The 23,573-nt window shown below is 35.1% G+C and overlaps 1 protein-coding gene across 2 annotated transcripts in view; it reads left to right on the top strand.

The window, feature by feature from the left end:
- Positions 1-23,573, top strand: part of SLIT2 (slit guidance ligand 2) — a 405,484-nt gene that overhangs the window by 288,743 nt on the left and 93,168 nt on the right. Inside the window, exons 10-16 of one of the 2 annotated variants that reach the window (XM_060103629.1) lie at positions 6,241-6,312; positions 6,810-6,881; positions 14,274-14,345; positions 18,111-18,254; positions 18,367-18,530; positions 19,498-19,521; positions 23,043-23,193. In XM_060103629.1, the coding sequence (XP_059959612.1) occupies positions 6,241-6,312; positions 6,810-6,881; positions 14,274-14,345; positions 18,111-18,254; positions 18,367-18,530; positions 19,498-19,521; positions 23,043-23,193 (699 nt within the window). The remainder of the gene's footprint in view (positions 1-6,240; positions 6,313-6,809; positions 6,882-14,273; positions 14,346-18,110; positions 18,255-18,366; positions 18,531-19,497; positions 19,522-23,042; positions 23,194-23,573) is intronic. The other variant, XM_060103633.1, reaches the window with a different exon arrangement.

Raw genomic sequence — 23,573 nt, 5'->3', positions numbered from 1 at the left:
ACAGGCTACAGACATTATATTATAATGCCATATTTATATGTTATATATGTACACATATATATCCTCATTTAAATTTTTTTCCGCTATTTTTTGAGCAGGAAAAAGCATACCATATATGTTTTTTTACATCTCATAATTTTTACCAAAACATTTATAGTAGGTTTTATTTTCTCATTTTTCAGAAAGAGAAACTGAGACACCGAGAAACAAACTAACTTTTGCAAGGTCTGCAGAGCTAATCAGTGGCAGATTCTGAATTTAATCCAAGTCTGTATAAAACTCATACTTTTAATCACTAAACTCCACTTTTTATCTTTATGTCGATACATATACAAAACATAAATACCTCTTGGGAGAGCTATTTCAGCTTTGGCATGTGGATGTTATTTTTTATAGTTTATCAAGATAATTTAATTTGAAAAATATTGAAACTAATGCCTGAGTATTGAAAGCTAGTGAGTCGAAAGTGTCATTTAAAATAAACTAATGGGGCCTCCCTGGTGGCGCAAGTGGTTAAGAGTCCGCCTGCCGATGCAGGGGATACGGGTTCGTGCCCCGGTCTGGGAGGATCCCATATGCCGCGGAGCGGCTGGGCCCGTGAGCCATGGCCGCTGGGCCTGCGCATCCGGAGCCTGTGCTCCGCAACGGGAGAGGCCACAACAGTGAGAGGCTCACATACCACAAAAAGAAAAAAAAATAAATAAATAAATAAATAAAATAAAATAAAATAATGTTGTTTAATATAGTGTAGATGTCTTCAGAACTAGTTGGAATAATTAACTATCCAATTACACTGTATGTTGTATACTTTCCTGATGTAAGATCTGCTAATTGATAACCATGGTAAAGTATTTATATGCCACAGAACCCAGCTATACCTGCACATAATATGCAGGTTTTAAGTGTCCACAGTATTACAGCAGAGAGATTTACTGATAATTTCCCATTTTCTACCATCTTTGAAATAGGCACCAGAAAAGTGACGTATATTGGTAGCTGTTCATTCTTTAGGAACTCTAAAACTGTGAAGACATATATTTCTTTTAAAAAAAAAGCAGTAGAGAACAAGAGAAAAAGATATATGGGAGTGGGAGGAAAAAGTTCTTTTATTGGTTAAACATACTTGTGAATTTTTTGATTGGAACAGTTAGAAAACTGTCTTCTAACTAAAATTGAACTTCTAACTAAAGTTTCCTTCTTGTTTTGATGAAGTGTAGCAGCAGATTGCTTTGAGATATACGTACACACAGCGATGAAATGTTTTGGAATTGTTCACATACATTCCGTGGAGAAAAAGATTCTGGCTCCTTTTATATGAAAAAGTCTTCCTTTATCATATGGGGTTTATAAAATTTTCTCCCTCTCTCACTCAGTTTTCTAAATCTATTTCTACTTTGAAATTTAAAATATTGAATTTTTTTTTTATGAAGGGATAGCATTTGGAAGGCTCTTAATTATGGTGGATTTTATCTACAACAAGCAAATATATCTCAGCCATTACACTATCTCTTTTTGTAACCCTGGCATTTTTTGTTTGTTTTTTTGTTTGTTTTTGTTTTTTTATGTCTGTTTCTTATACTTTTTTCACAATGTTTGCTTATATTTTGAAGCTGTGTTATTAGGTATATAATTTTTTTAACATCTTTATTGGAGTATAATTGTTTTACAATGGTATGTTAGTTTCTGCTGTGTAACAAAGTGAATCAGCTATACGTATACATATATCCCCATATCCCCTCCCTCTTGCATCTCCCTCCCACCCTCCCTATCCCACCCCTTTAGGTGGTCACAAAGCACCGAGCTGATCTCCCTATGCTATGTGGCTGCTTCCCATTTGCTATCTGTTTTACATTTGGTAGTGTATATATGTCAATGCTACTCTCTCACTTTGTCCCAGCTTACCCTTCCTTTTTTTTAAACCTTCACCTGAAAAATCTAATATTTTTCCTCCTCATGTTTTATAATCAGGTTTTAATAGTCCCCCTTCTTGTTTTAGGAGGAAGGGCATCATTTGAGATGTGTGTTGTTTGTAGTTTGTCAAATATATTATGAGGTTCTTGTAATGAAACACAGAAATTATTTATCCTAGAGACCTAGAAGTTTATAGAAAGTACACATTAGTTTATTGTTTGTCCACTGAAAACAAGAAAATGGATATTTTTAAACGTTTTAAAATTTATGGTTTGACATCTATCAGTGGTAGAATATTTCCCTGCATGAGAATCTGTCTCTTTGAATGAAGGAGGCAATTATGTTGTGCCTTAGTGTACTGCTAGACAGTGCCATAAAGACCAATTAGCTGCTGAGTCAATGTAAATAACCATATAAGCTTCGTTTCAAATACTCTTTTTTTGGAACAAGGTTGGAAGTAAATAGATAAATAAAGAAAAGCAAGCAAATCCATTGTACATGTCATTGTTCAGCTTTCTGTTGCATATGTTGTAAGTGATATGGTTTGCCACATGAAGATTAAGTCATGGGACATTGCAATAAGGAATAATACCTGCAGTATTGCTATATTATGTTTGAGTTATTTTTGCATATAAAACTAAATGTTTTCATCATGAATTCTCTTTGTTTTGTAACTTCTTGAGCATGATTTTCTAAAAAAATAGATGGCCCACTTATATCTTTTTGGTTTTTTTTTTTTTGCTTTAGCAGGAATAGTTATCAATGAAATTAACTGCAGATTCAACACAAACTAAGTTACAATAAAATATATTTAAGGGCTTCCCTGGTGGCGCAGTGGTTGAGAGTCTGCCTGCCGATGCAGGGGACACAGGTTCATGCCCCGGTCCGGGAAGATCCCACATGCTGCCGAGCAGCTGGGCCCGTAAGCCATGGCTGCTGAGCCTGCGCATCCGGAGGCTGTGCTCTGCAAGGGGGGAGGCCGCAACAGTGAGAGGCCCGCGTACCACCAAAATATATATATATATATATATGTATATATATATATATATATATATATATATATATATACATATACATATTTAAAAGCCATTAGAACAATTAGTGATCATTATAAGTATTCTAGGTTCTGAGACTTTAAAATAATAAATGAATTTTTAAATTTCTAAAGAAGTTTTTTAATTATATTAAGCGATAGAATTAGTTTGGCCACATTTGTAAGTTAATGTTACTGACATCTCAGAAGTCTCAGTACTGAATATCTCATTTTTAAAAAAACTTATATTGAACAAATTAGTTGGAAATGTAACTGTAAAACTGGACACTTTATCAATAAAACGTCCATGAGGGTATAAACATATCTGCTTTTGATCACCATTGAATTCCAATTATGTAATACAATATTGCACAGGGCCATCATTAAATATTTGCAGATTGAATGAATGAATGAATAATTGCTGATTCCTTATTTTCAAGAAACTGAAATTATATTTACAAAAAGTAATTGTATGATCTAGTTTTGCATGACTGTTGAAAGAAACCTGCTAGACACTAAGAATTTTTATTTTTTCTCATCATTGCATTATATTATTTTGAGAAAATCTTTAACAAAATGAAATGATGTTTCATTGGCCTGGATTTGAAGAAAGTCCTTTAATCAAGAGTAATCCATCTATAGCTTGTTTTTACTATATTTTCATCGATTACATTTTAAACTTCTTAAAATCCAACTACAAGAATGGATCACAGCAAAAAAAAAATGTGTCTAAACCATCAATTCATAATGTTCTAATCAATAATGTAACAGTGAAATGATTAAAATATCCTTTGCTATACTTAGAGCTTTTGAAAAAAGTAACCCTTTCTTAAGACCTAGATAAATAATCCATATGAAGGAAATTCATATTTGCTTCATGAGATTTATTTCTTGTCTTCTAGGGCAAATCTGCCCCTTAGGGGCCAACAACCTGGTGGAGGAGGGATATATGAAAAATAAATAGAATGCAGTCAGATAAGAGCAGAGGAGTTTAGAAGAAAATGCCCTTTAGCAGAGAGAAAGATACATTTAACCATACCTAAGAAAGTAAAGGAAAGCTTCAAAAGGAGGCTGTGCTCTAGTCATCTTAAAATAACTCAACAATATTATTAATATTGATGTGAAATTATTATTATCTTCAACGGCTAACAATAAGGAATGATTAAGGAAATATGGCACATTTTGACAATTGAATTGTCATGAAAACATTAAAAATAATGTCTTCCAAAAATTTTAATGATATAGGAAAAAATGGATGATATGATGTTTAGTGTAAAGGAGTCAACTCAAAATTCTCTATACAGTAAGATTTTAATTATATAAAATAAATATGCGTGCAGAAAAACTAAAGTAAAATTCATGGATCTGAGTACTGTAATATGAGTGATTTTAATTTGCTTCCTTAACATATTTCGTAAATAGCTTAAGCTTAAGTTTTTCTTTAATGTGAACAAAGTAACTTCTGCTTTCTGGAGGATGAGGATCATGACTAATGTTGCAAGTTACAGAAAAGATTTTACCTTTTTGTGAGAGAGCAAGGGACAGAAACTTGGGGAATAACTCAGTTTGGAGGACTAGAAAATGAAGCCATAAATTAGAAAGAGTAAAGCAGAACGAGAATCAGGAACATATAGTGTCACATCCAAGGGAGGAAGGATTGTTCACAATATCATATGCCACAGTGAGTTCAAGAGCAATGAAGACTGGGGAAACCCATTGCCTTTAGAGACAAGGAGGTCAGAGGGTGAACACTGAGACTTGAAGAAAACATGATATTGTAATATAAGGCCTTTGAATCAGAAAAGACTGTAATTTAAGCAATTTGACTTAACCTCCTAGTGATATTTTATTTATGTTGAACTGATGTCCATTAAATGCTTGTAATACATATAATGTCAAAGTATTACCAACATTCAATAAAAATGAATCACTGTATATGACACATATATAGCCTATATATGCCTCTCTCTATATATAATATTTATACATAAATATACCAATATAAATGTATATACATATATGTGTATATGTATATATATTTTTAAATTTGGGCAAGAAAATGGAGCTCATGCCAGGTATTTCAACAGAGGGATTTAATATGACAAATGAGTTAAACAGCTCTAGAAAGTGACACAGATTAGAAAGCTGCTTCCACCCCCAGGGCTACAAAGAACTAAGAAGTTGATGATATACAGTTAGGAGCTGGCCCTTAGCAGGAGCTAAAATTAAGGAAGAGATGAGACCACGGCTGAGGACATATCCTGAGGCAGAAAAGGGGAGTTGCTAACTGGCTTCTCCCTTCGTCCCACCTTGGGTCTCCCACCAGTGCCTTTCACTGATCAAGTCTCACAAAAGCCAGTTAGCAACTGAGCCTGGACTAAATGGTTCACAGGAGTCAGCTCTCTGGGATACAGAGCAGAAGCGAGGAGGAGGAATGGGAAATGTGTATTAGCATATTTATATGGGTAGAAATGAGGCTGAGAGACAACATTTTTTGATGGACTAAAATATTTACCAAAACACCCTGTGAAATATACTGTTTTGTGTCTTTCATAACTAGATGGGTAAAATCTTCTCTTTCTTTGATAGCAGAACCATGGAATAGATAATGTTAGAGGGTTATTTTCACCTCTCAGATTTTAGTGCGTCATAAAAACACGGCAGTTGTGTTTAAATGCACTTTGCTGCAGTGGTTTTCACATGAAATATTCACATAATGGATTGACAGAGTCCAGACAGTTTTACTGAAAATATCTGTAGCACTTATGAATTTAGAGTATAGGATTTTTGCCTCAGAAGAAGCTTCAAAATTAATTTTCTGCATATAACAATTCTTTCAAGCTATAATATGCTTTCTGTTGAGGAAATGGTTTATAAAATTTAGTATTCAACGATAATGTCTTTCGTGGAAGAGTTATAGCTATCTGTAAAACATGTTCTACATCTTTTCAATGTTACAACGTATTTCTTCCTGATATTGAAGTTAGCAAAATGTATTCCCAACTTAGCTTCTTACAGGTGTTCTTTCTTTTATACAAACTCCAGACTTAAATATTAATGAACTTGTAATGCCTAAAAAATCAGAATATTTTTATTGTTTTTAGAGTTGCTTTGTTTTTATTCCCAATCTTATACCACATTTAGGGCAGAGCACAATTAATTTTAGTAGTCTTTTTTGAGAAAAAAAGAAAATATCACTTATAAAGCATATCACCTTTGCTTCTTGACATGGCTTGAATTAAACATAGCTGGGAGCTCACATTTCTATTTAAAACTTAATTTTTTTTTCATTGCAGACGTTTGGAGCAGAACTCAATCAAGGTCATCCCTCCTGGAGCTTTCTCACCATATAAAAAGCTTAGAAGAATGTGAGTGAATAATATTCTGAAATCAGTGTAATTTTTAAAAATTATACAAGTCATGACCATGAGAAGACATCCATTTAAGTATGAATAAGTACTCGACAGATTAAATATTAAATGATGTGGCTATCTGTTACTAGTTCTATAATATTGTAATGTTAAAAGCTAAACTATTAATTTTTTAAGTTCTCTGTAATTTAGCATATTAATTCACACTAGTGTGAACGTACGTGGTCAATATATTATACAGTCAAATTCTTAAATGTTCTATTTTCAAAAATAACACATGCCATCTTTAATAATAATTTAGGAAAATAGACAATAATTGATTTAAAAGTGTGATTTTTTTTTTAATTTAGGATGCTTCAGATGTTTCATGTTGCAAATTTTATATATGTATTGATAGGTGCAAAACTGACATGCAGAGGTAATAAATAGCTTTCTCCTGCAGTAAATCTCACTGATATTTTATTTAGTTTAACCTAACCTATTTTTAATCTTAGCGACCTGAGCAATAATCAGATCTCTGAGCTAGCACCAGATGCTTTCCAAGGACTACGCTCTCTGAATTCGCTGTAAGTACTGACCACATCACTGAAGGAAAGCAGCATGCACAAGGAATAGTGGCTCTAGTTTTAAATTTGGATTTAAGGGATATACTGTTTAAGTTTTTTATTATGAATTATTAATAATAATTAGTATGAATCTTTAGTGAATTTCATCATTTTTATGGAGAACTGCCACTAAAATTAGCCAATTTTTAGGGGTATATATTTTAAGGTTTGACAGTTCTGCTGTTTAGAGAGCAAGAGTATGAGCCCCGGGCTTCCCTGGTGGCGCAGTGGTTGAGAGTCCGCCTGCCGAGGCAGGGGACAGGGGTTCGTGCCCCGGTCCGGGAGGATCCCACATGCCGCTGAGCCTGCGCGTCCAGAGCCTGTGCTCCACAACGGGAGAGGCCACAGCAGTGAGAGGCCCGCGTACCGAAAAAAAAAAAAAAAAAAAGATTATGAGCCCCTTTTTTGACAGTGTTGTCTTTCTGAAGTAAAGGGAAAATGTGTATTTTGGAATGCTCTGGTCAGTGTTGTGTTGATAATCCTTAAGCCCATAGCCGCTGTCTCTTACAGTCCCCTTTAGAATGATGTTGGGCGAAGTCTTGCAGAGAACAGTGGAAGATGACCATTGAGAGGGCCCCCCAACCCCTGCTTCATCACCTTAAGACTTCCCTGACGGACCAGCTTTAATCTCTCAAAGAATAAAGATAAGAAAGTATGACAGCTTTTTAATGTCAAAAGGACTTCCAGGGAGATAGCTATGTAAATTAAAGTGGTTCTGAAGTGAATTTATAAAGGCCATTATTCCTTCAAACTTGTACAGAATCTTCAGAAGTCCACCGAGTAGAGTTAGCTTTTATTTCAAATTTTAATTTTAAAGTTTGAAAATGAACTCTGGTATTTTTTTAAGAGGTGATGCTTAGAGAAGGGTTCTTATTGTTGTAAATTACTGCAGGGCTCTTAGAAACTTCAGAAGTCAATGGTAGCCAGTGAGAATTTCAGGATACACATGTGTGATACTCAGATAAACACCTTTGGTTTATATAGCAGTTTACACTCATACCAAGGGGAAGAGATGGACCAGCTCTTCTGGGCACATGGATGTTCAGGTCGCTATGCTGGTCTGCTCAGAAAACTGCAGTTTTCTTCCAAGAAAAAAAAGTGGAAAACTATCACTTCACCTGCAGTGTCTGCCTAGGTTCATTTCTGTTTGGTTTTTGTTTGGGATTTTTATTTTAATAGATGAAGTCCAAGACCAAGGAAACAACTATTGGCAGAAAGTGTAAAGTACAGTCATGCACTGTTCTCAGGGTGGGCTGTCAGATTCTAAAATCGCAGAGCACAATGCAAAACTCTATTAAATCACCCAAATTGTCCTTAAAGTACATACCATCCTGGACAGTAATACTATCCAAAGTAAACATAGACAACCTCCCAGCCATACAAAAGGACAGAACAAAAGTCAAGTCAGTGTACAAAGTCTTGGTCCTTCAAGTATCTGTGCCTCAAAGATAAATGTCAAAAAAGAGAGAAACGGATGGAGAATTCTGATTTATATCTGCTTGTTTGCAGAGTTTACTGTTAAGTTCTACTGCCTTAATGATGGTGACACTTGTGGTTGTGAGAATTAAATGGTAAAAAGAAATAATAAAAGATTAATCATTTTAATTTTGTTAATTAATCATTCATCACAGTAAATTACATTATATTTATTAAATATATATTTATTATAATTAATGATTATAACTTATGTACTAATCTACATATATAATAAACTAATGGCAAATTGGAAAAGAAATGACAACCCATGTAAAGGAACTTGCTTGCTGAATTGGGATCTTAGTCTTCAAGATCATAGCTCTCATGTACATAGTTCTTTTGGAAAGCTATAGAAAAGCATTAACTTTCCTTGTAGAACTGCATTTCAGTCAGGATGCTAAGTCACTGAGGAATTTCTAGTTCAAATCATAGTAGTACATGGAAAAGTAGGAACCTTTTTCCAGAAGTGGAATACCCACATAATGCCTTATAACATTATAAAACAGAAAAGCGGGCTTCCCTGGTGGCGCAGTGGTTAAGAGTCCTCCTGCCAATGCAGGGGACCCGGGTTCGAGCCCTGGTACGGGAAGATCCCACATGCCGTGGAGCAACTAAGCCTGTGTGCCACAACTGCTGAGCCTGCGCTCTAGAGCCCACGAGCCACAACTGCTGAGCCCACATGCCACAACTACTGAAGCCCACACGCCTAGAGCCTGTGCTCTGCAACAAGTGAAGCCACTGCAGTGAGAAGCCTGCGCACCGTGGCGAAGAGTAGCCCCCGCTCTCCACAGCTAGACAAAGCCCCGCACGCAGCAAAGAAGACCCAACGCAGCCATAAATAAATAAATAAATAAATAAAATTATTAAAAAAAACAGAGGGAACAGCTAAATACTGAGGCTCTGAGGTAGGAGTGTGCAGAGTGTTTCAAGACAGAGCAAGAAAAAGTCAGTATGACTTGAGGTGAGCAGATGCTTGAAATTAAAATAATAAAAAGGTTGCAGTTGTTAGTAATGGCAAGGTCTAGGGTACAGCCACGAGGATAGAGGGATAAATATGGTGAAAAACAGGTTGCTGGAAAAGAGTCATGTTGGAGACTGAAATAGTGAGCCAGGAGTTTAAGTCTTCCAGAAAGGGGTGAAGTGACTTAGGTGTATGTAGATTAACTGCAAGAGGGATGCAAATAGGCCACATTTCTTTCTTTAAATGAAGTGTTTACTTATACAAGTTTCTTTTATATGTCTTTCTGCAGCTGTACTCAGTTATATAGCCAGCTTAATTTAATCACTACATTTGCTAAAGAAGTGAAATATTTAAAGGTGGTATGTTGCCAAATACCTCTAATGCATTTTATTTAATAAATTGTTTTGTTATTCAATTACCAAAATAGTATATCTTAAGAGAAAGCTGGACTTGATCTGTTGAGTGTTTTTTAAGGTCTCTCCTATTAAATTCATTAATATTTATTTATTTTTATTAACATTTATTTTGTTACATATTATTACATATCACTATTATATATATTAAATACCACTATTATATATTAACATATTTTATTATATAACAATGTATTACATATTATTAACAAAATATCATTCAAAATACATGCATCTATGAAATCATTTTATCTTCAGGGCTTTTTTTTACTTTCACTGTGACAACAAAATTTCTATAATATTTAATAATCATTTCTTAAGAACTCGGCATACAAGTACATTTAGCATTGCCTCTAAACATTTTTTATTTTTCATCTACTGATTGGATTTATATTTTATTATAATTATATATATTTATATTAACAAAATAACTTTATATTGTGTTATAGCAGTGCAGCATAGTGGCTAAGCATATCTCCTTTAGAATGCTGGATGGCTTGTATTCGAATACTGGCTCTAACTCATTGGGTATACAGAGCTAGTTACTAATTTCCCTGTTCTTCAGTTATCTCATCTCTAAGATGGGGATGAGATTATTCCTCTCCTGGCTTTGTTAAAAACACAGAGTAAACTTTCAAGAGATATTACAATAAGACCATGGCAAATTCTTCTCCTGGTACTTATCAATGTGTATGATTTTGGATTTTAATTATCCCAGGGAATTTTTATGCCCAAGATCCTCAGAATATGGTTTTCCCCTCTTCTTACTTTTTCATTAACCTTTTACAAGCTATTGTAGTTCACTAATTCTTATTTCTCTCTTCACTAACCAGCTCACAAATTCCACAGGGGTCTATAGTGTAAGGCTTGACCGCTGTATTTGCATTGCCTACAGGCTTTCCTTGGACTGATGTTAACTGTCCAGCACAGTACCTTGCATTTACCACTGGTTTTCAGTGAAAATGTAGCACCCTCTGCTTTCTCTTTACTGTACTCTCTTTAAATTTGCTTAGTGTTTTAATTCTCAAGTACACATGGTTTTTAATTTATAAGTAAGTATAGCTCTTTAACATTTATTTGGATAGTAAGTCTGCCCATTGCACCTTTTTCATGATAGCCATCATGTAGGTTTCTATTTTGGACATTTTTTCTCTTTAGTGGGAGTTCTGTCTTCTGCTTTCAGCAAGGGCAGGAGAAGTCAAAGACTGGCCAGCAGTGGTTGCTCTATCTTACTGTCCCAATATTGAAACACCAGAGTGAAACTGGGTTTAGTATTCTTAGCCTTCCTTCTTGTAGCAGGTACAAAAGCTGCCATAAGATTTCCCTGTTGTTTCAAACGACTATAAAATATTCTCTATCAGCATAACTGTACTGTATATAGAATGCCAAATATAAGCCATGTATAAGAAAACTGTAGAAAAGCTACCCAATTTGTCATTCTTGGTATTTGGAAATTGTGCATATTTATTTTCTTTTCACCTGAATTATTTTTATCTTGATTTTTAAAAATTTTCCTTCCCTCTTATGAGTGTAGCAAGATTCTCATTGGCCCTCTTGCAGTTTGTATCTTTATGTGATGATACTCCTTTCCCTCACTTTTATAGATTTTGGCCCTATTTTCTTGGCTGCCATACAATTGTTCCGTCCTGATCTTTGGACTTTTGATATTTTTAAATCCCTTTTTCCTTCCTACCATTTCGATCTCACTGTGTGTAAAAAAACTATTCAGCCCTAGTATTGCTATACCGTTTTGTAGAGAAATCTCATCCCCATCATATCAAGTATTTATTATAATATTTTTATGATAGTCCATATACCCAATTATACCTACACTTACAGATTTCCTACATTCTTTTGTGATTTTCGTCTTTTTTCCCCTGTACCCAAATTGTCTCATTAATAGTAAACATCTATTTTCTTATCATGATCTTAAAGAAAACAGAATGATTTGTTGGGAAAGAAAATTTTCACAGTGTGAGTATGGCACACTGTCTAGCTAGTCCTCCTTTTGTGCTATTCGAACCAACCTTTGAAACAAAAGACCCAAGTGAACAACCTACTAAATTACTCATGCTTTGATTCTAATGTGGGTCCCCCACAGTTCTTACACATCCTGTTTCCTTTTTAGATCTCGATGGGTTCAAAATGTGAAACTCCTTCAGTATTCAAAATAGCCCTTTTGGGTGTCTCTTCGAAGCCATACCTTTTATTCATCTCAGTTGTATCAGCGGCTGGCACATGGGCCAATGGTGAATATTGAACAAGTAACAGCTGGATTCAGTTTAATTGGGCATGAAGCCTAGAACCTGGCAAAGTTCCTAGCACATAATGAGTGTACGATACCTATTGCTGAGTGCATTACTTGAATGATATTCAGTTGAATATCCCAAATTGGTGCCACCTTGATCTGATCATTTGTTCCCTAAAGCCCTCTGTTCTCTTATTCTTGACCTTAAGATATATATTATTATCGCTCTACCCTTTCTTAAAGCCCTTACCTCCTTAAACCTGACAATGTAGAATTCTTTCTTTTGTTCTTGTATTTTTAAAATTGTTTCTTCTCTAATTGTGTTAAGTTTTTTAAAAAATCTATATTCTACACAAATGAATTTTTATGTTATACTGTATAACTATACCACTGGAATCTATACAAATGAAATGACACATTGTACAGTATAGCACCCATCTTTATTTGTTCCCTTAAGAATTTTCTTCATATTTTGTAATATATCCCACCTCTCACTGGCATCTTAAAAGGGAACAGCTTTTTCCTCACTCTGATTCATCTCTCTTGCATTATTTTCCTCCTTTCCAAACAGAAATCATGTACAGTTGCCAAACATATTAATTATTTTGATTCTCATTTTGGCTTTTTCCTCCACATTTTTTTACGTCTTTATTGGAGTATAATTGCTTTACAATGGTGTGTTAGTTTCTGCTTTATAACAAAGTGAATCAGTTATACATATACATATGTTCCCATATCTCTTTCCTCTTGCGTCTCCCTCCCTCCCACCCTCCTCCACATTTTATGACATCATTTATTTCTCTTCCAAAAGATTACTTCTGACTTTTTAAAGTAATTTATGCCCATCCTAGAGAATATCTTAAAAATAAAGACAGTATATATAGATTCAAATTCAAATGACCTCTGGACAGTAAGTCACTTACCATCTAGAGATTTTCCACTTTTTTTCTATGTATATATGTATATATTCTTCTAAACAAAGTTAAAATTATACTATAATATATTATTTTGTATGATGCTCTTTTAAACTTAGTGTTGTATCATGAATACTTTCATTTCACTAAATATTCTTCAGAACATGATTTTTATCAATGTGAAATATATATTTAGCCAATCCCCTTCTTTGGAACTTGGATACACTTTATTTGCATTTAATTTTTCACTGTTATAAATTATTCCATGAACAACATTTGACAGATAAAATATTGTGTTTGTCTCTGAGTTTTTTCTTAAACTCTTGAGAGAAACTACTAAGTTAAAATTTATATAAACATCTTTATGACTCTTGATACATGTTGTCAAATTGTTCCTCTAAAAATATAATTTCTGTCTTTTCCTACACATAATTGTGGTCCTCTGCTTTTGGGGCCTGAGAATGGAGGGGCATCATTGCAGATCTGTGGTCAATAGCCAACATGATGAGTCAATCATTTTCATTTATTTGCTGTTGAAATCCCCTCATTTCACCCTTTCTGTGAATACATTAATTTATTCCTTAATTTGTTCCTGTGCTAATTTATTACTCATTTTACTCTTCAAACAATATTCACTCATCAATCCAATGTTAGGACATCACTGTGTGTCAAAACCTAGGCACCAGGTATGCTGAAGTAATTAAGTCATGGTCCCTGCACTTTGTGGCTACACTTAGTGGCTAATCAGAGGTAGGGACATGAGGATACATTCCTATTCATATTTCTTTGGGGAACATACACTTTAAAAATTCTCCTGTATCAATATTAATGATCACTGTCTTCACAAATCTTACATTTCTTATGCATATGCATTATATGTTTAAAACGAAAAGTTTACACTTATGTGGATTCCTTTCACTGTTTTCCATTAGGATAATCCTAAATCTCATCCCTTTAAAGAAGAGTAGGTTCCACATTTACTGTTCTCCTTTGTTATATACTGTGTGCTCTCATTACATATGAACTGTGTGTGCATGTGTGTGTGTGTGTAGAAAAACATGACAAATTAACAGTGGACATTTCCATGAAAGGGGAATAAAATTATAAATTATGTTAATTTTTTTTTGTTTTTCTATGTTTTCCAAACTCTCTACCATAAGCTATGTCTAATCTATAATCAGGGAAAAAACATTTGCAAATTGAAGTTTGTTTACTCAACTATGGCTTTTATGACATATGGATCTTACTAACCTCCTATATGCCTGAATACATATGTTTGGCTGAATTTGTTTTGCTGGTTGATGTCTAATTTTTTTGTTTGTTCAAATCATGTTTTTCCAGTGTCCTCTATGGAAATAAAATCACAGAACTCCCAAAAAGTTTATTTGAAGGACTGTTTTCCTTACAGCTACTGTAAGTATTTGATTGTTTCTGATCTGTTGAACCCAAATATATATTTTAGCCAGTGTACCATCTCATATTTTCATGGAGGCTTCAGATAAATTTGACCCAAAATGACATAGTTTAATGAAATGGAAAAGATTAGTCTAGTGGAGCTAACATTGATGATGGTTATTTATTTGAAGACACAACGCTTTGAAATTGTTCCCAAGCCTTTCTTTCCACATTGTCATAAATGTGGGCATCCTGGCTGTTCTGTCATTTATAGTTTGTGGAATCCTTGCCCTTTATGAAATTTCTCTGGTTTGATTTACCAATAGTTGGAAAGGAGAAAGACTTGGTAATATGTTTATCCACCTTTGTCCAAAGAATCTGCAACAGTGACAATACTAGAATAACATCCCCCAACACAAAGATGGTGTTTAGTAGCCTAGGACAGAGTGGTAACACTCAAACTAATCTTTAGTGAGAGAATTATCTGTCAGTTTCCTGGATTTTATCTTTAAAGACCACTCTGCTTAGAGAATAGCTACAACTTATTTGTCTCGAAAGAAGTATTTATGATACATATTTATAAGAATAAGACTTGACCCCAGATGTCTTAATTAATGCACATATGAAAATGAGATTGAAAAAATATGCTAATACTAAGATTGTTAGTGTTGGACCATCAAAGCCTATTCAAATCACCAAACACTTATAGGGTATCTCATTTGGGGTACACACTGACCTAGCTGCTGTGGATAAAAAGATGAGTATGATATAATTTCTTCTCTCAACTGGCTCACAGTCAGTCTACTTTAAAATTCTTAAGTTTAGAATGCTATTTTCTCTTTTGGATGTGTGTATTTGTTGAGCTGGGGTTTGAACCACTTACTTGGTAAAAATTTATTCCTGATCTCACAAACAGCCCAAAAGTTGATTGTTTTCCTTACTTGATAAATGTATGTTTATAATTACATCCTATTATCCACACTTGAAACTTTTCATCATTATGCAGAAACATATTTTATATCACAACACAGTTCATACATATACACATACAGACACACAAATGAAGCAAGTCAGTAACAAAACTCTTTAACCTCACTGTGTATAGTACTGTCAATTCTGTTCCATTCTCTCTCTCTCTTCTTAATGCTACGTAACTCAATAAACTGATTTTACAACAGACCAATCAGTCATGATAAGTACTGACCTTTGTGACCTAGTGACTTTATTTGGGCATCAAATTATTTTTTAACCCTTCATTTGCAGTAAAGTTAGCAAATATTGTTTCTGATCTTGAATAGGATGACTCTATACACATTATAGGTATAGTTAGGTACTATAGCCAAGTGTTGCCTATTTGTTATTTACTTTCGTGTCATTCTTTCACATCTTCTTAACATTATTCTCCTCACCATTCACTTACATTCTCTTGCTACCACTGTCCTGCCTAGTGCCAACACTAAAAATGGCACCTTTTTCTTTCCACACACACTTATTGGTAGTTGATGTAACAAGTGGGTTGATAAACACTAGGAATCTGTATGTAGATAAACCTTACTAAAAAAGCCAGCTTTCTCCCTCTGCCTTAAGTTCTATCTCTAGACTAAGCCTGCCAGAGTTCATGTGGCATAATTGACTCTTTATGGTTAGTTGAGAATTTGGTTAGGTTAAACATCTTAGATCTGCTTGAACAGATGAGATACTGAGGAGAAGAAGTAGGTAAATGGAAGGAACAAAAGAAAGTAGTGTTCAGTACTTTCCACCTAATTTCTGGACCACCTGAATGTAAACTAAGTACAAAGTGCTCAGAACGGCACCTTCTTTAGTTGTCTTCCAGGCTCCGCATCTTTTCCTTGTCCTTTACATTGTGCTCTCCAGCTCCTTTCTTAGCTCACTAGTTAGGGAACATGGCCAGTGGGCCATGTGTTGTGACCCCAAGTGGGGAGGTATAGGATTAATCAGTCCACACCTCAAACCATGCCTCTAAGCTCTAAAGAAAGTATTATATAGATCACAGAGAAAGCCAAAACTGCAGTTTCTGAAGGAAGATAAAAAAGAGTACAGCAGGGAGAACGACCACTAGAAAGTCCTGGCTTTGCATGTGTAGGGAGTTGAGGTCTTAAAAAGGCAAGTAAAACTGGAATACCCTGAATTACAGAGATTCTGGTGGGCAAATGGGAAAACAGTTTTCAGTGTGTTAGATAAGAAAGCATCATACCCAAACCACATAGCACATATTTTTTGAGCTACTAAATATTTGTTAAAGTCCTAAGTATCAAAGCTCTGAACTGAATGGTGACAGAGTAAAAGAAGTATCAAAAAAAAAAATTCTCTGCCCCTGGAGGGCTAAACTGTCTTTGGGCAAACATGAGGGCTTGTATAAAATAGTTGACAAGACTAGGTAGCACTGACTGACTTCCTAGAGGAAGGAATACATTAGTTGAGTGGCAGTTGTATTCTGGAAAAATATTGTTCTGGAGAAGGTGGGCCTTCTGTGAGACCTTGATAGGCCAGAAGGTTGAGGCAGGTGGAGAGTCAGGCAAGTATACTCCCAAAGGTGAGGGAAGCATGAACACAAGTGCAGACACAGGGACATATAACCTACGAGAATGATGTTTGCCCAAATATGATCTGTAAACCACAGTTCCACAGAATATTGTTGCAGAATACCACTGGTATATATGAGAAAAAACAAGTTTGTGGGATATTATGTTAAACCAAGTGAAATGGATATGTATAATGCAGAATGAGGGTCTTCGTGTGATAATGCAACTCTCTAAGAGGGTTATAAAGTAGTCGTTCAACAACAAATATTTATTGAACACCTAGCACATGCCAGGCATGTGGGAAGCAACAGAGAACAAAATAGACTAATATCCCTGTTGTCTGGACCTTATACCCTTGGGAGAGGGTTCATGCAGATGGCAGTCAGCAAGAACATAATAAATAAGCAAATCACACGTAACAGAAAGAAATGTGTATTTAAGAAAATAGAAAAAGTAGATTAAAGTAAAGGAATTGAGATGCTAAGGATAGGGGAGGGGCAAAGACAGGCTGACGGTATTGGAGGGAGTGGCCGGGGGAGGCTGAATGGAAAAGGTGACATTGCAGCCGACTCGAAGAAGCAACATAGTTAGCCAGGCAGACATCTGGGAGAAGAGCCTTCCAAGCAGAGAAGAGAGTCTGGCAAGGAGACCTGTGTGGCTGGAGCTGAAACAGCCAGGAATAGAAAACTTGGAGGTTGTAAAGTTCAAAAAAGGAACCAAAGATCCCATTGGGCATTATGGGCTATTGTTAAGTCTTAGGTTTTATTCAGAGCAAACTGGGAGTTGTTGCATGGTTTTGAGAGAGGAGTGATGTATTCTGGTCTATGTTTAGAAGTCTCACTCCGGCTACCGTTTTGAGAATGGACTGAACTTCTTTTTCACAGAGCAGCTCCAGGGACTAATGTTTTTTGAGAACTTTATGGTGCCCTTGACAGGAGAAACTGGCTCTCACCCACCTTTGTCTATTGCTGTACTTCTACACATTCCAGAGAATATATTTAACAATTTTTGTTGAATAAATGTGTAAGTACCACTAGATTTAGGCAATCCAATCATTAGACATGACCCATGCTTTATCTGCCATAACCCCAAATCTTCAGCCTGTGATACCTCAATGATTACTTAATGTTGAGGGTAAAAGAAATGGATTTCTTGATTGGGTTTTCTCAAGAACAACAGAGTCTTGAAAATAGGTTAATGAGATACTACACTTTAATTCTACGACTATTTAATCAAACAGATTGTTGAATGCCAACAAGATAAACTGCCTTCGGGTAGATGCTTTTCAGGATCTGCACAACCTGAACCTTCTCTCCTTATATGACAACAAGCTTCAGACCATCGCCAAGGGGACCTTTTCACCTCTCCGTGCCATTCAAACCATGTATGTATATAAGATTTGGATCAAACGTGATGACCATTGTATTCACTCTGAATTGGAGAGTTGAGTTCATTGCAAGTCATGTGTAAAAGTGTTCTGTCTGTGTTTCTGAAAGGCATTTGGCCCAGAACCCCTTTATTTGTGACTGCCATCTCAAGTGGCTGGCGGATTATCTTCATACCAACCCAATCGAGACCAGTGGTGCCCGCTGCACCAGCCCCCGGCGTCTGGCAAATAAAAGAATCGGACAGATCAAAAGCAAGAAATTCCGTTGTTCAGGTAATTTCTTACTTTGTGTAACATTTCCCCAGCGTTACCCAAAACAGTAGTGAGATGTAGAGACAGCTGGCCTTGAGCTGAATCACCAAACATTGCAGAATCGTATTTCTTTTTCTTCTGTCCATGAAGGAAAAGAGCTGTAGACGCAATTCATATAGCACTCCTACATGTAACCTTTTTAACACACTATCCAGCAGAAGAAATAAAGAAAAAAAGATGCCTGGATACTTCATACTGTAATCCCAGGGTTTGAATTTAACAGGGGCCTTTTATCTAACTCAGTGCCTTTAAAAGGCTGTAAGTCTCAGGTTTGTTGTATTGTTTTTCACTGAGCAACAGTAAAGTAATTAATCATGTTTCCATTTCTTTAAGAAAGTGAACTGAGATTTGGTTACTTGATTTCCTCAGGCTCAGAAGTAGGGGGAACAAAAGCTCCAGATTCCTTGCTTCTCACACCAAATGCCGTTTTCTTGTTTTGCATTCTCGCATTTTGAATAGGACTGTGAGGGTACATTCTTTTTCCAAAAGGCCATCTTTTAACACTTTGGGGATATTACATTTACTTATAAAAAGTGAAATATAGATGCATTTTATTAATGTTAAAGGGAAAACTTACTTCATTGAAATTTACTGTTTGCTTAGGTATAATCTTTTCTATTTTCTCATAATAAAGTGTGTTCTATATGTTTTGGGTAATATGCTACCTAACTATTCCAGGAGTTATTTCACATTCGGCAGTTAATTTATACTAAGAAGCTAATATCAAAACAAAGCCCTTTATTGCCCATGGTTCCAGATGCATTTCCTACTCACTGTACATGATTATACTTCAGCCACTGCTGTGAATATACATTTTTCACTTAATTATCTATAGTAACTTTAGTCCATTCTTAATCTAATATAACTCATATCTCTGCTTGCTGACATTCAGGTGCATCTTCTATTTTTTTTCTCTTTTTTTATTTAGCTAAAGAACAGTATTTCATTCCAGGTAGGTTTTGCTCGGTAGTAGGACTAACTGCAGACACCTTTTCCTCACCTTATAAAATGTAGCTTCTAAAACTTTGATATGCATGCTTTGGAAAATCCAGTGGGTACTCTGTAGCTATATTTCCTTCTGCATAGATCACTTGTAGCTGTTTCCTGAAAACCTGACCTTTGCATGCAGTTTCTGATGTTAAACATATTACTATTAAACCCCACCTTTTTTTCTCTCTCTCACTTTGGCACATTATCTGAAATTTCTCACAGTAGCTAAAATGTTTCAATCTATGGCTTTCTACTTAAATAATTTTCTCTCCTTATGTTGTATATCTGCCCTTTTAACCTGTTTTTAAAATATAGCATCTTAAGCTGGTTTTAAAGACAGAGACCTTTCTGTTGTCAAAGAACTAGTTCTACATGAAATCAGTTTCAAACACACAGAACTGTGTTTTCCATCATGAGATTTACTTTTTTATAGAGATTTTTTATACTAAAAAAGTATCCCTTACTTTTTGCTTTACTTTGCTTGCTGTTGCTTCACTTTTTATAACAAAGCAACAACTTCCTGCTGATTTATGTGCAGTTGTACTTTGCTTGTGATTTAAAATTCTTACATCCCTGGAGTCACAATATAATAACTCCACAAAAACAATATTGACATCCATCCTGAAAGCATCAGAAGTTCATGGGCACCAAGTGCCTTAGATAACTTAGGCAGATGAATGGAATGGTTCTTAGAAAAATAAATGAAATGTTTTACCACTGCAGTCTTAACACTATCGAGGCTGATGATTCTAGAACTAGCTCTTTGAAATATGTTTCTTTACTTATTTTTTCCTTGCCTGCCAATTGTGTAAAATGCCTCTTGACTTGTTTGTTTTAAATCATTATATAAAAATACATGTTAGTAGTTCATTGGCTACATTTACAATATCCTGGGTATATTCTAGACTAAAATATATCTTAGTAGTTATAAATTAAAAAAATATTTATAAGGTGTTAGTATGAAAAAACATACTTATTTTCTTAAGAAGAACTCTGGGTTTGGTCTCTGTTTTAAGGAGATATACGTTGCTTGCCATTGTTGGATTATAATATGAATAATTGTATGCATTTAACAGATTTTGTTTCATTACATATTTTGACTTGAATGGTCAGTAATATATATAGTACACTGGCTGCATAACAAGTAACATGTTGAAAAGAACAGTTGATTGGCCTTCATTGGCAATCTTTAAAATTCACTGTTTTTACCCAATTATTAAGTAGAAGGTCATCTGATAGCTATTACCCAGAAAAAGCCATTTTGAAAAACAAAACCCCTATAGGATAAAACATTGATATTACTTAAATCCCCAAATTAGAGAAGTGAATATAATTATCAAATTATTCAATCTGTCACATTTAAATATGCTTTATCAATAATTTAGAAATTAATATTTCAAATTCACCAAATAAGGAACAAAAGTCAGGTTGTTTTCATAAATTCTGATACAGTTTTGCCCTCTTATTAACAGCAGCCAAAATAGGTTTGGGGAAAAAAAAACCCAAAAACTTTTATATCAGATATCATGGCTTAATTGTCAATTTCTGGTCATTCAATTTACATGATTTAAACAAATAATTATAGAAGTCAGGACTCAGAAGAATTCTTTGGGCCTCTCCTCCCTTTTTTTTCCCAGATTTTAATTAAAATATGCGCTTGCCTAAAGAGCAACCATAAAATAAGCATTGCCATTGCATTGAATGCAGATTATTTTCAATGTAAAATACCTCGTGTATCTGTCACTTAAACTTTGTTCCCTGTATTTCCTTATTTCACTTTTTAAATGAAAGCTTAAACTACAATACAACAGATCCTCAATAAATGCCACAACATTAATTGGCAAATGTAATGAAACTTCTATATTCAGCTTTGCAAACTTCTTCTGAGATCCTGATTCCATTTCAATTAAGTGACATTATTTATAAGTTGGAAAGATCATTATGAAACATGTAAGCTACAACCTAAGGTTTAATCCAAGTGTTCCAGTGATAGTCCTTGAAGATCTCACGATTAGTTTTTCAATTCATTTTACATGTCTACTTGCCTACCACCATTCTGGATAGCATCTAGAGATTACAGTGAGTGCTCAAAGAAAATTTATCTTGTGGAGACTTCATTTTTTTAGAGGAATTGACAAGAACTTAATTTGTGCTGTGCATCTTGTATGCCATTGCTTTTCCTGTAAGACCACTGTGCTTCAAAAAATGATTATGAAAGTTTACAAAGCATGACGATTCTTGTCACACCAGGCCATTCCCCGATAATTGTCACAGTAAGGGAGGAAGGAAGAGACCTGAGTGAGTTTTATATACGTGTATGTGAATCTTAACTGGGTTTACTGTCTTTCTTTCCTTCTTGGTGATGTTTACTTTTGCAGGAATTCACCATTTTGGCTGTAAGTAAAGTGTCTGATCTGAAACATGATATCCTCCCTTTTCAATCCTGATGTATCTTCTTTTAGTCTCACTCTTTTGCACCTTTTTTTTTTTTTTTCAAGAAGAAACCACAGATCTTTTGAGCCTCTCTGTTGTCCTTGTAGCGCACCTTCAACTTCTTCCTGGATGTTTTTCCCGAAAGCTGTTGTTTCCATTCTGCAGTTCTGAGGAACGTTGGAGGCACCTTTCAGTATAGCCCCTTCTTTGTGTTTCCAGGGAATCTTCAGTAGTAATACTCTTACTATGGTCAGAAACATTCTGCGGGGAGAATGCATGTCATGTAAACAGTATTACGTTTCCAGAATGTCTGTAGCTTTTCTCCTGCTTCCCTTCATCTTTCCTCTTGGTCTTACCTTTGGCCTAGTGGATGGTGTAGTGGTTATGTAGCGAGATTTTCTGTTGTGCTTGATCTAACCATGTGGTTGCCAGGTATGAGTAAAACATGGTTCCGTCAAGCACCATGGAACGTCACGCAGCTTTCTACAGCATGACAAGCTGCTGAGGCTTAAATCAGGATTTACTTGTTTCTTTTTATAAAATCAAAATGAACAAAAGAGGGCTTTTTAAGCATTTCTGAAGATTATGTGAGAGGGAGAGAATAATAAAAGACCATAGAAAATTTAAAAACCTGAGTCCATCTATTTGCCTTGAAAGCCCTAATTGAAAATGATATCTAGGCATATGTTTATTACTGGATACATTTTAAATTCTTGACTCAGAGAAAAAATAAACTTTTTCATGACTAGTAGCCATTGTGTGATTAGCTGTCAAATAGTCTAGAATGGCTCATAACTGGATCAGCAGAAAGTACAGCTGTGAAAAGCTCAACTCTGTTAATGTTTTCCTGTCCTGTGAATCTGGTTACTCTTTTTTCCAGCAAATTCCAAGCCCTTGTTTAACCCTCTCCTGACATCCATTGACCAAAATTCCCCAAGTTGTCTCCCTGCTGCATAATCTATAGTTACCTTACTTTTTTCTTCCTACAAATAAACAAATATTCTAACCTTCAGACTCAGTATCTTCTTTTCTGGCTTGAATCCTCAATAGGTACAGAAGATTATCGATCAAAATTAAGTGGGGACTGCTTTGCCGATCTGGCTTGCCCTGAAAAGTGCCGCTGTGAAGGGACCACAGTAGATTGCTCCAATCAAAAACTCACCAAAGTCCCAGACCACATTCCCCAGTACACTGCAGAGCTGTAAGTTCATCTCCCAACAAAATCCGGTTTGGGAGGGAAGGAATGAAAACATCAAAGCATTGGGATTTTTGTCTTGCCCTTTCATTCTCAATAATTACATTAATTTTAATTGACACACATTGGCATAACTCTCTTTGTACAAGTATATGTATTAGAGGTTTTCTTACTTCATCTTTCTCGCCCAAGATACAACTACAGAAATTAACTCACCTCTCAAAAATTCAGTTAGCACTTAGTAGTGCTAATAATAATACATTCATTTTATATCTATTTCTTGGATATTACTTATGTCCAAACCCATTTCTAAGCACTTAATAGATTTTTAATGTAGTCTTTTCAGCAACCAAATAAAATAGTTTGGAGTCACCATTTTGAATCTG

The sequence above is a fragment of the Mesoplodon densirostris genome, chromosome 1 (assembly GCF_025265405.1).
Source record: "Mesoplodon densirostris isolate mMesDen1 chromosome 1, mMesDen1 primary haplotype, whole genome shotgun sequence".
NCBI lineage: Eukaryota > Metazoa > Chordata > Mammalia > Artiodactyla > Ziphiidae > Mesoplodon > Mesoplodon densirostris.
The sequence above is the reverse complement of the archived record's forward strand: the minus strand, read 5'-3'. Positions and strand labels throughout refer to the sequence as shown.